This window comes from Necator americanus, chromosome IV, assembly GCF_031761385.1.
Source record: "Necator americanus strain Aroian chromosome IV, whole genome shotgun sequence".
In the NCBI taxonomy this organism is placed as follows: Eukaryota; Metazoa; Nematoda; class Chromadorea; order Rhabditida; family Ancylostomatidae; genus Necator; species Necator americanus.
Window position 1 is genome coordinate 29,208,220 of NC_087374.1, and position 17,096 is coordinate 29,225,315.

Genomic DNA, 17,096 nt, shown 5'->3' on the forward strand with positions numbered 1-17,096 from the left:
AGTGAACGTGGCGGCACATTCCAAACGGATTGATTAACGCCAGACTTTTTATCCTTTATCCTCTACATTTTCCATACATAAGTGATAAAAGGATAAGGTCCGTTTTTTTGAGATTTACGAACGCGTAACTAGCCTGTACAATGACCTGCGCCAGCTAATGTATCAAGTCAGTCTTCTTATCCTCCCAGGCAAGTCTGGTACAAATTTATCAACCCCAAAAGTATGAAAGGCTTGTTTGACACGAGGGCGGGATCGAATCTCCGGGTGATCATCTAGCAGCCACAGCGGAACTTCTTACCGACTGCTTAATCCCGCCCATTTTTTCACATATAGTAATGATTGTACGCCCAATTAGCGACAGGAATAGTAGCACAACTGGTGCAGTTTGATCACCAGCTAGATTTACTTTACGTTCGAAGTGGAAACTGGAGTGAGACAAAGGGCTGCAGCGGGAACCTTTCTCTTGAGCTTTGCCGTCGATGAAATTATGCGAGAAACAGTTGACCAGTATCCCGGTGATGTGGTTTTAACACATAGGCACGTGCTTTGGTCAATCTCTCTTCCAGCAGGCCTGTAGTGTGACGTTGCAGCATGAGGAGAACCTTGTACCAAAATCACCTACAGCCAAAACATTGTCCGTCCACCAGCAAGAATGTCGAAGCTAATTCGGCATTCAACTCTGTGACCAAGTGCTTGTGGTCGACGCCCATCGCCAAAGAAGTCACGCTGCGAGTTGACCTCATTCCGCAATTCGCCCTATCGTGATGCACTGATCGGAAACTTGGACAACACCATCAACCGTGATGGAGAAGCTTGACTGTGTTGTAGCAGAGTCGGTAAGAGCACTGGCGATCCAACAAATGGTGTTGTTCCTTCAGGATCGAGCACTTAGTACCATACTTATCTGAGAGGATAAAAACGCGTATTTTATGCATCGTCTGGCCCTGTAAGCCATTGGATAGACCAATGCGATTCCTTAAATCATAACTATTTGCAAATGCCGTCAAAAAGTGATGTCGCATCCCGAGCAGTTTGGTTCGTCAGATACTTTCGAGATCTCTGATAGGTTGAAGTGCTTTAATTACTAAAGCAAGTGGTTGATGGCGCTATGGCTCTCATCGGAGAGCCGGAGTGATGTGTATGACAAATTATTTCACATTGTGATCTCATTTTTGAGAGGAGATATGAAGAGAGTAACGAGCGCAGCTTTATTAATAGGTCTTTCATTCGCAGATGTGATCTTCCGGATGAAAATTACAACTGACCCGAAATCAAAAAGCAAGACACATTCTGTAAATAGATTTATTTTGCTCGGATACTAATTCGCTTTGAAAATTTGAGAGATTGTATTCTTTTTCTGAATAAGAGATCCATGCTATAAGAGACGAAGTGCTAGAAACACCCACGGTGAACAGATCATAGTGCGCTCGGATAATCGTCACAATGGTAAACTTGCACGTAGTTGTACGTTCTTTTGATTTTTTAATTTAATCTTTCCATTGATTCTACTTGATCTTTCACTTAAACGAGGAGTCCACAGGTATCAAATATTGAGATCCTAAAAAAATTGTGTTGCTTCGATTTTTATTTTTCAACTGCAACCTGCTTTTGCAGATAATTTTTTAGGAAATCAATGCGTGGCTTATAAATGATGTATCCACGTAAATTCGTGTTGGTTTAAATAGAGCAGACCAGCTTCATTGTAGTCAGAGGAAGAAAAACTAGCTCCGCAGATATTTCCAAGGTTTGAAGAAAAGCGGTGAAAAAAAGGAAGAAAAAATGTGCTTCATTCGTCGAGTGTGTGTTTTCCAAGAAATACGACTGTATTTCCGTCAAGTGGTAGATATTGGAGAGCACAACTAAGCTTTCTAGAATGTGAGTTAATGTTGGAACTCATTGCGCTCATTGTCTAATCACGGTTATGCTAAGGTGGTTAATGTGTAAATCATCGCCAGTGCAGTCGATGATCCGACACCGCCCTGGAGCGACCTTATGATTTCATTTTTCAAGTCGATAAACTGGTAGCTGACTAGTTTTTGAAGATATCGACACTGACTTGGTGGCCCACAAATTATTGTATAAACCAGATACGTGTTCATAAACCTTAAACTATTCTGAATCGAAATCAAATGCATATTCATGCATCTCAGACCAATTGATCATCGCCAGACATTTTGACTTTATCCTATCATGACCTTAATATCAGGAAAAGAATTGAATTTATCCTGGTCGATCGAAAAGGAAGACATTCTATGCTCAGTCACCGCTGACACACGTTCAACTCGCAGCAAGAACGGATGCACTGGCTTTTAATGTATTCATCAGCCGATGACGTTGTTTAACTGTGTTGATAAGCTCTTTGGGAGCACAGCTCGCTTTTGCTGGGTGCAGGTTCACCGACGTCCTGCTCGTCTGTGACATACTGTCTCTGAACCTGGGTGTTTTCAATTAAAGGTCATATTTAGTAGTTTCGATTTTATCAGGACTCTATTCGCATTTATAGTAGGTTTGCCAGTGCTTTTTCTATTCTATTTCTTCGATTTTGCACGACCAACTGTCTGGAGAGAAACGCGGGAGATGGACCTTACGTTAGATTTCCAGAACAGCGAAGTTGATCAGCTAGTTGTTTGGCATCGCCCCACGAATAGGCGGTGATAGGGGTTACAGGTAGGTTATGCCTATACGGAGTCGTAGATTGTGTGGAAGAGGGTAGTAGAATCAAAGGTATCACCCCACGAATCTGAGGTGGTACGGATTTTAGGTGGAGAGTTCCTATACCGGTTCGAAGATTATGGAGAAGAGGGCAATTCCGTCCATTTCTTCCTAACTGCCGTAAAAACGGTCGGGAAGATGCGGCGCGTGCACAAGGCTGGCGCGCTCCAAAACAACTCTTCGTAATCAACAGCGCCTCGGAACGCTCGAAGCCTCATCTTCCGAGCCGTCTCTTAGGGCGATTAGGAAGAGATGAACGGAATCACCCTCTTCCACACAATCTACGACCCCATATAGGCGTAGCCCACCCGGGACCCGTGGTCCCAGGTCGTTGGAAGCTGAACACGAGTTCAACATTTTTTCCCATAACATACTCTTTTCCTCATCAGAATTGAATAGGATATGATAACCAGGTGATTCGTTTTAGCGAACCACAGGATTTACACGCTAGATAGTAATCGTAAGCTATTTATAGGTGAAATTCGTGGAATATACACCTGTAGGAGACGAACGTAAGAAAAATCAGTGTTGGATTGTGATCATGAACAACTGGTGCATAAAATTAAAAGTAAATTTTAACATAAACAAACGACAACAGCGTTCAAAATTTTAAAACATTAATAATTGAATTAATGAAAGTTTGACATGTATTTTGAAAATAGAAAGGTCCAAAAATAGATATCAATTATACGTGTTTTCTGATTTTCTTTTTCCCTACCAATACGTTAAGAGGAGAGTGAGAGCTCCACCTTTTCCTTGCTGGTTAGCTGTCTCCAATAAATCAAAATATTTTCTGGAAGTGAACTGAATTCTGGCCTAGGATTAGTTGTTTGTTGTTGTTGGATGACAGAATATCTGCTGAAACTAATTTCTGCTCTATTTTGGGATTCATGTCTTTTACAAGAGTAAATGAGAGTAACTAAGTGAATCACTCAATCATTTTGGGATTATCCGCGACTAAAAGGGCATATTGTATACTGGAACGAGTTTATCAGAGATTTCCGCACAAACAAAATACTAAGAGTAGTTGGCAAAAAAAGAGTAGAAAATAGGAATAGCACTGAATTGGATGGAGTAGTGCATGAGAATTCACTACGTCACCATCTGATATCGTCTCGTAGATGAGATTAGAGATAAGGTGTGACAGACGAGAAAAACGTCGATGACTTGCCTCGTCAATAAAGACTTTGATTGGCTCATTACTTGTTCAGGAATGTTCAGGAAACGTGGAATTCTTTGTTATTTCTAACTAAATTTATCATTTGAATAAGTTTAAAAGTGCTCTCCATTAAGGTGAATGTTTTGGAAAATGCCGAAACAATGAACTACGGCAAATATTGGTTCCCATTTCCTTAAAAGAAATATTGGCAAAGTGTGCATGTAAGTCCCATTCGTAATTTTTCTCGTAAACTTCGTGAAAAACATCACTACAATCTGTTAAACTGTGAGCAGAAGTGGAAAACTTGGCGAAGATTTGAGGATGAGAGATTTCTGTGAGCTGAAGCGCATGGATGGCAAACCCGCCCCCTAGACAAACATTGTGAAGAGCGTCCACAGCAAACACAAAAGTGTTTTCTCTTGTTTCATTGTGGGTCCCATGACGAACAATCTGTGATGCTCTACTTCTCAAGAACGATGTTTGGATGTTTAGAATCGATGGGGTGAACTGCTGAGCGTTGAGGGTTCAAGTTCATTTGACTTCTAGTGTTCTGTACGAAACATTTCACTACAAAATGGTTCAAAATTCGCATTCGCAAAATTCGGATTCGCAATCCACGAATATCTGTTCACGCATTGCTCGAATCATTCGGTTTTTATCATAATTTTGCTTATTCTCCATTTTGCTGATAGAGAATGAAGTTTCGGAACTTAATTCCGGCTGCCGCAATAAGTGCAACTTCATTCGGTAGGTCATAGTTTTTGTCGTTGAGGTTGTAGAGTATAAGGTTAGAATATAAAGAGAAGATGAAAATATTTGTCCAATTTAATTCCACGATGTGTTTTTCATTCTCTGTAGAGTTGTTACCAAAAGGTGTTTTGTGCTGAACATTTATTTTAAACTGCATGGCACACGACTGCGGTGCTACCGCTTCTCGAAAAACATCCTTAAAGAAGGACCAGTTTTCTGCGGAGAGCGCGAGCCAGGGCCTGCTTGTTGACGCGTGCCTGAAATAGAGCTGATGTGATGGGCAATACTGGAATTTCTTTGGAAATTTTTTATTCCATACCTTTCTATTACGGTTTGCAGGATAGCTACCGCCACCGTTGGTTGGCGCTGCTGATCCGCCGCCTTCTGAAACCACTGGAGTTGAAGGTCTTGCAGCGTCTGCCGACTGAAAGTTATAATTTAGTCTTGATGTTATTCTCAGGCATATTTGATCTTACCGCTCCGCCGTCTGCACCAGCGTTGTAACTGGGAGGAGGAGCTCCTGCACCGGCATTGTAGCTGGGGACAGCTGGTGCAATATATTCTCCTTTCTTGGATCTATCGGGGCATGGGCAGTATTCAGCATCAGAACCGGCACCACCAGATTGTCCAGGGAGACCAGGGAACCCGTCTGGACCTGGTTCTCCAGGAGCTCCCTGAAAAACAAATTGCTTTCGTCTGCACCAATTTTATGTAAACATTGATAATTCTATATTACCAAAGGTCCTTGAGGTCCTTGAGGTCCTGGCTTGGCATCATCTCCGCGTTCTCCAGGAAGACCTTCATCTCCGGCTGGTCCAGATGGTCCCATATCTCCTCGAGGACCAGGAGCTCCTTTGGCAAACCCAACGGCTGATTCTCCGGGAGGACCTTCACGTATTGTTCTCAGCTTCAGAACCAGTAGGTCTCAAATAATCAAATAACAACCTCTTTCTCCAGGTGCTCCAGATGGTCCAGGATGACCGCGATCTCCTTCCGGACCTTCCTCTCCCGGAGATCCTTCGTTGCCAGAGCTTCCAGGAGGTCCTTTGTTTCCCTAGAAAGTTTTGGCACATCGGTGTTATTTCCTTATATTCAGAAAAGAATAGTCTCATTATAAATTTGGTACAAACCTTAGGTCCACGAGGTCCTCTCATTCCCTTGTAGCCTGCCAACCCAGGTGGTCCAGGTGGACAAGGTGGGCAACCAAGCCCACCAGACGCATCAAATCCTGCCCCATTTCCAGACACACCGGGTTTTCCGGGTATTCCATCAAATCCATTTTGTCCTGACAAAAAATCACTTAAAACAACATTCGTTATGTAATGTTTGATGTTCTTACCAGGTGCTCCTTTGGGTCCAGGGGATCCTTTTGGTCCTGCCGGACACGCCCTGGCGGCACCGGCTGAAGAGCTTGCAACTCCGCCTCTCACACCCGCAGATGTTCCGCCGTTACCTCCAAACCCGCCAGAGTTCGCGCCACCGGATGCTGCGCCATTACCTCCAGGTCTGCCAGAGTTCACACCACCAGATGTTCCTCCATTAACTCCTAAGGTCCCGGAGCTCACTCCACCAGATGCAGATGAAAGCGGTCCCGTTGCGGCGTTATCTGCAAATAGGACGGATAAAAATCTTAGATCTCACGGCAAATAATGTGTTTCCTCACATGATGCCTGCCTTTGAGTTCTGCGCACATGTTCGCCTTCACTCATAAGGTCCTTCCACATCAGATTTGACATTTCTTCGTAGGTGACACGTGATTCCATTAATTCTTCTTCAATGTTGTTCATAATTGTAAACAACACTGGCATTGAAACCATCTGCAAAGGAAAGCACTAAGGATTACATATGGAATGGCGCGGAATGATAGAGGTACGATTAAAAAACCAATTCCACTATCATTGATTGACTGGACCCTTACCATCCCGACGAATGCGGTTCCTGAGAGGAAAATCGCTAGATTCGAGGATCGATGTAGCATCGGTGGACACTTGCCCTCCATTCTGAGACATGAGCATTCATTGGTTCAACATTAATTATGATTACTTTACAATTTTTCACAGATGACTTTTAGAAATAGTAGTTTTAGTTGTTAGGAGAATTCAAATGAATAGTTTTTAAATGCAAATAACGAGTGATTTCTTCTATTAAAACTAAAGAGATTTAGCAAATTCAGCAAAGAAATTCTTGTCGAGAAATGAGTGAGCGGATACTACGTGACAACTGTGTTTCGGAGAAACGTGGACCTCTTTTATATCTCAGACCTCGCAAGATCTCGGCGGAATTCCAGAAATGAAAACTTATCATATGGCACATCTCTCGTACGACATACTTTCGTTCTCAGACAAGTTTCGTCGTAGGCTGCACAGGAACACCAGCAAGTTTGAAAACGATCAGATAAGCTATGAAATTGTAAACTGAATTGAACTTTACCTCTTTCTTGTAACTTTATATCACTATTACATACATCGCAATTAGTAAAGTATAAAAAGTAAAATCACGGCTTGAATATTGAGAAATGTGACAGACATCACTTATTTATTCAACTTTATTTTTTAACAGTGTAACTACACCATGTAATAGAAATTAGAGTATAAAGGATAAAGTGCCTGGCACTAATCAATCCGCTTGGAATGCGTTCACTTCAATTCAGAATCGTTTGAGGTTTACGAACCCATGGCTAGCGAATAGAACTAGTTGTGGGATCATGTCGATGTATCAAGTCAATGCTTTTACCATCCCAGACAAGTTTGGTACCAATTTATCGACCCCGGAGGGATCAAAGCCACGGTTGGTACCAGCCCGGAATCGAACAATCGATCGGTCGTGCAGACACGCCCCATATGATTCTTATTCGACGGGTGTAGCGCAGTCAGTAGGAGGTCCTATGAATTATACGGGGTGAATATCACTGTGATGTCAGCCTATCACATCTATCTACCATTATCATCAAAATTTACTTCACCTCGAGAAAAAACGATTACGTGCACATCTACACATCATCGTCACCGTTGAGGTAACAACACCTTTATGATACGGATTTAGGTATACATATATTTAACCCCGCCTCGTAGATCAAAACCCGCAGAGATCTTGATGTGCGGCAACTTCGTTTGTGATTGCAATGCACTCGTCCTTTTTATTTGTTTCGGAATAGTGGGAGTTATCCTAAATGCCTCTAGTCTCCTGAGTGCTATGATCTTGGTCCCGAAGGGTAGTATCGTAACTTTCACTTCTGTTTTGAACTTTTCATGACGTATTCTACGGTGCTTTGAGAGGTAGAGAGGGAGTTTAATTTTTTCAAGTCCATTTAGATGCTCCTTGACCTCCTAGACGAATTCACAGCGGGCTTCCCGTTTCCCCTATATTATCTTCACCGCCCGACTTACAAAATAGACCACTTCTATTTGCATGCAATCACCATCTCTTCCGGATACAAACTGGATATTTCCACGACAGTCAGATTTTCACACCATGTTTTTTCCCAGTTCACAACTGGGAAAAAACATGGTGTGAAAATCCGACTGTGTTATTCGACCGACATAACAACCCTTTCGACTATCCAATGTAGCGGACAGTCCAGAACAGTACCGCTGACTATGCACAACCTCCAGCTCCATAGTTCTCCCGTGCGGAAAAGAGGGTGACTGCATGGTATCAGAAGTGGTGTATCGTAGGGCGTGTGGTGACGATTATATAGGAGAAACGGGACCCCTCTGTATATTTGAGTCAAAAGCATCCAGATGGAGTCGCGAAACGTGGACGTTCGGCTAAAGCCAGACTTCTGGACTGGTAGTTTTTCCTCCTGTTTCTCCCAACAGTTATCAAAGAATGATGTTTTAGCATAAAATGACGTTAAAGACGTCTTCCTACTGATAAAGCTAACGTCAGATAATGTAATCTGTTCGCTACTATTTAAGCAGCCGTTTGCTTGGGTGTTTCCACTTTCTGAAGAAAGCGTGTTACCAACGTGAGGATAACGTGCAGGGAAATAGACGCGCAAAGGAGTCATAAAGGTGAAAAGCAACGCGCCTAGTGGCCACGACTATGAAATGGCTACAATGTCCCACTTACCTTTTGCGACACGCACACGAAGGTATGCGCACGTTTGGACGCCGCGGGACCCGTCGGAACCCACTTTACAGGTATCTGACGCCGGCGCACCAATCCGATGCCCTGGGACCCGTCACATCCCCTTTTATACCTGTCTGGCGCTGGCGCACCAATCCGATGCCAGTGGACCCGTCGCACCCCACTTTCCGAATTTCGTGGCTGACACACACACACACACACTTGACACAATAAGCCCATTATTATATATCATGATTATTCTTCAATCTGCATGTAGACCGGTCTAACTCCATAGTTTTCAACTCATCTTCATCGCTTTTCTTAGATTTCTTCACCGAAGTCGGTTTTGTGCTCAACGTGAATCTGCCTACACTGATAGGGTTTCTGACATTCTCCTTACGTCCAGCACTGACACTCTTGATGCTAAACTTCTTCCACTGCTAGCTTCATCCGACCACGTAATTGTCCATTTCGAAACAACTGTATCTATGTCAGCTTCAAGAATTCCGATGCCCAACTTTTTCACTGCTTATTACTTTTCTTTGAACAATTATATTTCCGGCGTTGACTGGTTTACTGTTTTCGATCAATACTCCTCATGTTTGGATGTTTATCTCAGATTCTGCAGAAAGGTTTATGAGGGTCTCGCAAAATTTGTTCGTTTTTGATTTTCTCGCGCTTTCTGTTTGGATCTTCCACCTCAACTGGAAGCTTTAATCTCTCCGTGTTTTTGAAGAGTTAGACTATCGCATCGCTTACATAACCCACTATACAGGAAAGTACAATCTGACCTTGACTTCCGCAATCAAGGTAAACTGACAGACATAATATACATTGACCTGTCAAAAGCCTTCGATAAAATATGTCACTCTAAATTAATTGCGAAGCCTAAAGTCAGCATACCACGGATCTGAGGTGGTGCCAATTTCACATGGAGTATCTGTATTCAGGATCGTAGATTATTAAAGACGTGGTAGTTCTGCGCACCTCTCCCTGCATCACTGCAAACAGCCGCCTTCAGAATGCTGTTTTGTACGACGCCATCGCCATCTATCGCATCACTCCACCACTTGCGCCGCCTCCGCCCTGTGATTTGTAGAAAATCAATTCGACTGCCCCGATAGGCAGTAAGGGACGCTACGCGTGCAACGGTGGCGCGCTGCAATAGAAGGCATCGTAGAAAACAGCATTCAGGGGCCGGCTGCTTGCAGTGATTCAGGGAAAGATGGGCGTAACCACCCCAGTCTTCATAATGTACGACCCCGTATACGGATACTCCACCTGGAATGCGTACCACTCCAAATTCGTGGTATGCTACCTTTAAGTACCTCGGAATGCGGGGCCATGTTATAGATAGGGTAATCTATCTTAACATGAGAAGTATGACGGTCAGTTGGCCACAAATACTCTGCCAAGTTCCCTTGCAAAATTGGAGTTCACAAGGAGAAGTCCTGCCTCCTCTCTTTCATCTCATCTACACTATCGACCTATCTAATGCGCCTAGAACTTCTTCTCATGTCAGTGCCCAAATGTACGCCGATGACGTTAAAATTTATGGCATACGATTACGATCACGAGAACTACTTCGAAATACGCACTTCACTTCTAGCTTCACCGGCTAAAATGTCCGATTGGGCTTCGAAATGAGATCTGCGCGTTAACTAGTCCAGAAGTCTATGGTTATGAAGTAGGTAAAGGGAATGAGGCTGAGTGTAGTATGAATGGAGTAACTCTTAAAATTTGTGAATCTGCAAGAGACTCAGGAATTTTTGTGCATGATAATCTCAACTTCAAAAACGTATTGATCATATTGTAAGAAAGACATTTTCTCCCCTTTTTCGGCTATTCCGCATTACCCACACCACTATTCCAACTGTTCTCACACGTCTATGCAAATCGTTCGTCTTACCTTTTCTTGCATATGGCTTTCAAATTTGGAGCTGTTCAAAAAAAAAAACACACGACTGTTGGAGTATTGTATACATTATTATCACATCCAGGTACATCGTGTACATTTGGTACCTAGTAATTTGTTCTTGTAGTATCCCTTATTGCCATAGTTAATTGTTGTTATGCCTTATTAGCTAGTTATTTGTTGTTATGTTATCCCTTATTACCTAGTTATTTGTTAATACATCATAATCGATCGGTGGTAAGGTGAATTGGTGACTCAGAGTTCGCGCACAAATGGGCGGGGTTTCCCAGGCCAAGGCGTGTATAAGGGCGCTTCTGCGCATACTAAATTTGAGTTAATCGGATAACCGAGCGAAGAGGTGGTTCCGCTGAGCTCTAGTGAACGATCCAATATACGCCGGACAGCCTATAGTAGGGTCAATACGACATGAAATATGAGTGCAGTCGCACGAGCGGTCGCGGCTGGAGCAATGCGGTTTTTAGTCGCCCGCAGCGCCCCCCGAACAGTGTTTTTCTGCAATTTGCCACGTGACGTGACGTCATCTGGATCGGTGTAGGCCGCATTTTCTTGTCCGTCGCCGTACTTTTTGCGTTTTTTTTTCTAATCATTTTGTTTCTTTTGTTTCTTTTCTTGTATTTTTGTTATGTTATGCGCATATTATTGTCTTGTTTTGTGTATGTGTGTCCTGTTTGTGCGTTCTGCTACTGCAACTTTGTTTTATAGGAGGTTGCAACACTTTTCATCTTATTGTTTCATTTGTTGTATCTCGGCACCGCGTTTTTCTCCGTCCAAAAGTTTCTCTTAACTATCTGTTGTTTACTATCTTCTTTGTTCCGCCCTTTTTCAAGTTTGTGTTTGTATGTTTATGTTAATACGTTTTTGATTTAAGGTACAACTCTACAATTCGCGTATTTTATCTCGCAAAATGGAGAATGAAGAAAAGGTGAGTTGTTTTTCGGCCGTGACACCGGGTAACTTGTTTCCATCCTTATGCATGTTCTCTTTGCATGAATTCTGAAATCCAACTCATCCAACCAGTGTTTCTACGCAACTAACTCCTTTACTGCTTTTCTAGTTTTAGTCAACTTATAATTGTTATATTAGTCGCTTAGTATTGCTAGACTTCTTGCCTTCTAAGAAAGTTGGTTTTGCGCACATGATTGAAGATTTTCAGAACGACAAGACAAGCAACGTCAAGCAACCTCGCACGGAAACATCGCAGGAGTCGACTGACAATGGGACAACTCCCGTCGAAACCGCCTTTAACGAAAGTGTGAATAACGAAACAGATCCCGGAGCAGCCGCCCCCGACGACGGCAGACCACGGAACGTTTGAGCACTCCGCGAGTGTTTCTTAACACTCAAATTTTTCGTTCTTTTCATTATGGGGTTGATGTTCTCTTAGTAATCATGAGTGTCATTGTTTTTTAGAGTTCGTCGCTGTGTGGGGAAGTGATTCAGCAGAAGTCGTCGTCGTTAGCATGTCGTGGCCTTTCTGGGAAGATCCGTAACCTCACTACTCAAACGTTGAGGGCACGCCTGGGGAGCTTTCACCAACAAGTCAGCACCAGACATATTAAGAAGCCGCTTCTTGACCAGAGATCTAGGGTTATTGTAAGAAGAGTAAGGCGGTTCTTCCAGGGCCTTGAGGAGAATTTGGGAGTTGCCTGTTGCGGCACTGTTTTTGGCAAGGCTAGAACTGGCAGCCACGGCATGTGGAGTTTCACGATCGAAGTCAAGAAGGGAGAAACTACTTGAAAAGTATGGAGAAGAATGGAGAGGGATGCTCCGACGTCTCATCCACAGCAAGCTGAAGGAGGAGAAGGATGTGACCAGAGATGAAGTGCTCGAGGAAATGAGTGTTGTATCCTGACTTTGTCATGTCTCGTACAATACTTTACATTTTTCTTCGAGTGCTTGGTTTCTCCTATAAGGTGAACCAGGGTCAGCACTACATCTTCGAGAAACCGGACTCGCTGCGAAAGAGGCAGCAGTATCTCCAGGCCATTGATGACGCAGGTGCAAGAGGAGAATGTCTCGTATAAATCGACGAGACATGGATATTTAAAGGAATGACGAAGACGCGAGGATGGAACGATAACAATATCCCATGTTTCTCACCAGCTTCAACGATGGAGGAGTTTCCATGCGGCAAAACAGCTGGAAAAGAACGAGGGAAGCGTGGAATTGTCATTGGAGCAGTGACGGAAAATGTATCGTTCCTAACTGCAGCAGGGTCCTCATTACTGGCTACCGCGATGCTCACAATGATTATCATCGTGATATGGATTCTGTGGTGTTTGAGGATTGGTTGTGGACATCTGTGCCGCATATGCAATCCTTCGCAAATGGTCGCCATGTTACTCTAGTCATGGACAACGCACCTATCACTCGCGAGTAACAGAATGGGTAAGATAAATAGATAAATAAATAGTAATAGTAAATAATAACAGTAAATAGATAAATTTGAATCAGTTTATGTACAGCCGTAGGGGACTTGTGCAGCAGAGATGGAAGGTTCTAGTTTTTTTGTTCATTGTTTATTCGAAGAAAGCAAGAAGAAAAGAAAGGCTATTAATGTTTGTTCGAAGAAAACAAGAAGAAAAGAAAGGCTATTAATTATCAGCATCACCACTGGTATAAAAAGACACTCCGGACTGCCTCATGGGTATAAAAAGATATAAAGCGAATAAGCAAGGAACAAGGACAAGGGTTAGACAGGACGTAGAAAACATTGATTACCCTCTGAACAACAGCAATATCAGGGGGTCCTCTTTCATACATGAAGAGGCTACACAGGACAAGCTGCAGCAATAAGGATGCGCAGCTTCGAGAAAAAAGACAGAAATTACCTAGAACCGAGACTTACTTGCAAAGAACTGAAGGATGATCGAACAGTAGACAAGAATGGGAAAGAAGTGAAGGCTGCTCAGCGGGCTATAGAAAGAAACAGGGAACACAAAGATAAAAGAGGTGATAATTAACTAGAATCTAGAAGTGTGAACATTGGAGTGAATGTAAAAGAGATTGTCTATTCTAAATAACAAATATTAAGAAAAACTATGAAAAAGTTGGATAATTGTCAACTGCCTACCAGCACAACTGGCAACTCCTTCCCTTCTAGCCGTCTCGGCACACAGAATCGCCTCTCGACTGAACAAACAGACCTGTAAATTTGGTTTGTCTTGGGATACCATTCTAGATACCACGTGCGTCCTCAAAAAAAAAACAAGAGATCGCTGACTACTTGCGCGCCAAAGGTGTTGAGGTGGCAGATGACTGTACAAAAACTGAACTTCTACAGGAATCATGGATTGTATCGTTTCGAGATATAATAGTGAAATAAAGGTCGTAAGCTTCCAACTCGATATGTTCTTGAGCAGTCGAGGCGGCATAAATGCGGCTCGCAAATATGTCGCAGAACTAGGAGTATGAGTGCTGCGGTTACCACCGTATCACATCTTTTTCAATCCTGTAGAGCTCTGTTGGAGTAAACTGAAGCACTACCTCAAGAAGGATGGAAAAAAAAGAAAAAAGTACGGCGACGAACAACAACAATGCGGCCTGTATCGATCGAAATGACGTCACATCACCTCACTTGGCAAATTGCCGGAAAACGCTGTTCGCGTGGCGCTGCGAAGCGAAGCGGCTAAAAGCCGCGTTGCTCCAGCCGCGACCGCTCGTGCCACTGCACTCGTGTTTCATTTCGTATTGACCCTATATACTCAGTGAGGGAAGCCGAGAGGTCCTGAGTAGCGGAATCGATTAGTCATCGAATAGCTGGTGTTGCGGTGGAGGTCACGCGCAACATTTCGCAATACCTTGGAGTAGCCACATTAGGACCAGCTAGTGGTATCACAGCCGCATTTACCCTGTGTCACCAATCGGCACGAGCCCTAGTATTTACACTCGTGTTATTATTGATACTCATCTAATGTCAGTGCATTACCATCACCTCATTAATCTCAGAAAGTTGCCATAAGATACTCAACGAGGAAAGGGAAATACTCAACGAGTTATTTTCTCTCACTCAGCGTTTCAAAAACGGCAATGAAAGCTTGGAGGACGAAGAACATGGAAGTCGGCCTCAAGTCTTCGATGACCAAGTGTTGAAGTCCGTCGTTGAATTGGATCCACGCCAAACCACTCGAGAACTGGCAACACATTTTGGCTGCTCAAACTCTACCATCCATGAACATTTGCTGGCAATTGGCAAGACGAACAGGTGCGGAAAATGGGTGCCGCACCAGCTGAGCGACGCAAACAAGGCAGCACGAGTGGCAATGGCCGGAACTCTTCTTCGTCGCTCCAAGAACAGCGGTTTCTTCGACTCTGTTGTTACATCAGATGATAAATGAATCTCCTTCGACAACGCAACGCGAAGACAGTGGTTAGACGCCGGTGGCACTCCAAAACCGACTCCGATATACACGGCAAAAAGGTGATGCTCTGTGTTTGGTGGAACAGCAAAGGTTTGGTGTACTTTGAAGTTCTGGATTCGGGTCAAACAGTTACGGCGGACATGTACGAAGATCACTTGAACCGCGTGGATCAAGCACTGCGTCGTCAAGGTGTCGAAACGACGTCGACAAAATTCCTCCACGACAACGCTCGTCCGCATGTCGCGAAAATCACTTTGGAAAAAATTGAGGAATTGGGCTGGGAAGTCCTGCCTCATCCGCCATACAGCCCAGACCTGGCACCATCCGATTACCATCTGTTCCGATCGATGCAGCACTCCCTGGCCGAGAGAAAGTTCACAACCCGCGAAGAAGTCCAACTCTGGATTTCCTACTACTTTGAATCGCAGCCGGCCGAGTTCTTCGAAAGAGGAATCCATTCTTTCCATAAACGTTGGCGACAAGTCATTGATAGTAACGGAGATTATCTTTTGAATTAATCTTGTTTAATTTCGTTTTTATAAGAAAAAATTTTTTAAACTCAAACGCGCATTTCTTTCCGAACAACCTAATATTATTCGACTGTGTAGCTACTGAGAGCAATGGTCTATACCGTGAATATTTCCCGTCGTGTATCTTATTTGTGTAATTGCGGGAATACAACCGCGGACCATTTAGTTTATTTTCAGGCTGCAGTAAGCACCCAACTCTATCGTGAGGCACGACGTGCTGTATTTAAGGTGAGACTTGTGGTCTGGAATCCCAGAGTACTGTCCAGTCTAGCGGCATTTTAAATTTACACGGCAAAGCTCGAATAGGTGCAAGAGACTCTTACCCGTATGTTATTCAGAAGGATGCCAGAAGACCTAACGGTGACCAACTACAAGGATCGTCTCAAAAAACTAGGTATGAGCCGCTTGAGCAACAAAGGCATACACGCCGACCTAATCTTCTGTTTTCGACTCCTCAGAAACAAAACCAAGTTAGCAATCAGCAAGTATTGGTGCTTCAGACCTACCAGTGAAGTGGTAGTTTCATTTTACATTATGCTAAAATACAGGAGAGAAACTTTGCCCTGATGTTCAACAACTTTTTTTTTAGAACTGCTAGATGGTTGGAGTTCTTACCGCGTTATGTTGTTAAAGCCGAACATAGTAGAATGTTCAAGATGAACTTGAAGAAAATTGACAAAACCAGGTGTTTTAATATTCATGCCTAACCGCATGCCTCTGATTCTAGCAAATCTCTGATGTCTGATGCCTTTTGCACGGAGCATGGAACTGGATCTCGGATTCCCATCAATGACACCTCTAAGTTGCTTTTTACATTTCTCCATTTCTTGCACTGTTTCTCTTGTAGTTTTCTTTCTCAGCTTACTGCGAGGCCACTCTTTCTCTTCTTCCCACATATGAGTTTCTATTACGCTCACTGAAGCTCATTCGCTAACAAGGATACCAATATCTTGCGGTTAAATCTCTCTTTAATTTGTTTCGTCACAGTACCTCCTCTCTCGGCTAATTCCGGATAATCTCCTCACTAAGTTCCGCATCTTTTAGCAGGTTTGGTCTTGACTTGTCTAGATGGTGGTGTTCAGTCGTTTGAGGATCACAAAAGCTGATGAATCCTCTTGCCTGTCTCCTGTCCGATTTGCCCCTTGTTCCAAAGTACTCTTTACGCCTTTGGCTAAGTCGGCAGTCCGAACCGCGATATATCGATAAATGGACCAATGCTACGCGCTCTGGGTGGGGAGCAGATGTCATAAGGGGATTCTTCACTTTCTGGAGTAGGAAAACGACGTGTTCGACTTGTTATACGCCACAAAAAAGACAGCGTCAGTTTCCTCTGACAATAAATTGTGTTCCGGTTTTTACAAGTATTTATTCGTGAGATTTTCTGACTTAGACAAGTGTGTCCCAGTGTTTTTATCCTTCTTTTCTGGTGCACCATTAGCGTATGTGAATAAATAAATAAATAAATAAAAGCTACGTAACCCAAGCGTATGTGAATAAATAAATAAATAAATAAAAGCTACGTAACCCAGTCTCTTAAGTTCGTTCGGTTTTTTTTTTTCATTTACACTTCAGACAATTCG

General features: G+C 43.3%; 6 protein-coding genes across 7 annotated transcripts; 3 read left to right on the forward strand and 3 right to left on the reverse strand.

Annotated features, from left to right (window-relative positions):
- Positions 1–4,818: 4,818 nt before the first annotated feature.
- On the reverse strand, positions 4,819–6,620 carry RB195_003099 (uncharacterized protein; the record flags this gene model as incomplete). Of its 2 annotated transcripts, XM_064200629.1 has the most annotated exons (9): positions 4,819–4,878; positions 4,941–5,045; positions 5,098–5,295; positions 5,358–5,509; positions 5,567–5,675; positions 5,752–5,906; positions 5,961–6,227; positions 6,285–6,438; positions 6,540–6,620. In XM_064200629.1, 9 exons carry the CDS (start codon positions 6,618–6,620, stop codon positions 4,819–4,821), a joined length of 1,281 nt encoding a protein of 426 aa, XP_064056510.1. The 2 variants fall into 2 exon arrangements, with proteins under 2 accessions (XP_064056510.1, XP_013296802.2); XM_013441348.2 differs by lacking the exon at positions 6,540–6,620 and having other exon boundaries at positions 6,285–6,384.
- On the reverse strand, positions 6,395–14,770 carry RB195_003100 (uncharacterized protein; the record flags this gene model as incomplete). Its single annotated transcript, XM_064200630.1, has 4 exons — positions 6,395–6,438; positions 6,540–6,621; positions 13,699–13,757; positions 14,635–14,770. 4 exons carry the CDS (start codon positions 14,768–14,770, stop codon positions 6,395–6,397), a joined length of 321 nt encoding a protein of 106 aa, XP_064056511.1.
- Positions 9,915–12,477, forward strand: RB195_003101 (uncharacterized protein; the record flags this gene model as incomplete). The annotated part of the gene is made up of 5 exons (XM_064200631.1): positions 9,915–9,998; positions 11,494–11,547; positions 11,779–11,934; positions 12,036–12,130; positions 12,246–12,477. The coding sequence occupies 5 exons, from the start codon at positions 9,915–9,917 to the stop codon at positions 12,475–12,477; spliced, it is 621 nt and encodes a 206-aa protein (XP_064056512.1).
- Positions 12,677–12,973, forward strand: RB195_003102 (uncharacterized protein; the record flags this gene model as incomplete). Its single annotated transcript, XM_064200632.1, has 1 exon — positions 12,677–12,973. One exon carries the CDS (start codon positions 12,677–12,679, stop codon positions 12,971–12,973), a length of 297 nt encoding a protein of 98 aa, XP_064056513.1.
- Positions 14,692–15,453, reverse strand: RB195_003103 (uncharacterized protein; the record flags this gene model as incomplete). Its single annotated transcript, XM_064200633.1, has 1 exon — positions 14,692–15,453. One exon carries the CDS (start codon positions 15,451–15,453, stop codon positions 14,692–14,694), a length of 762 nt encoding a protein of 253 aa, XP_064056514.1.
- RB195_003104 (uncharacterized protein) lies at positions 15,049–16,028 on the forward strand (the record flags this gene model as incomplete). Its single annotated transcript, XM_064200634.1, has 3 exons — positions 15,049–15,468; positions 15,694–15,744; positions 15,855–16,028. The coding sequence occupies 3 exons, from the start codon at positions 15,049–15,051 to the stop codon at positions 16,026–16,028; spliced, it is 645 nt and encodes a 214-aa protein (XP_064056515.1).
- Between the last annotated feature and the right edge of the window lie 1,068 nt (positions 16,029–17,096).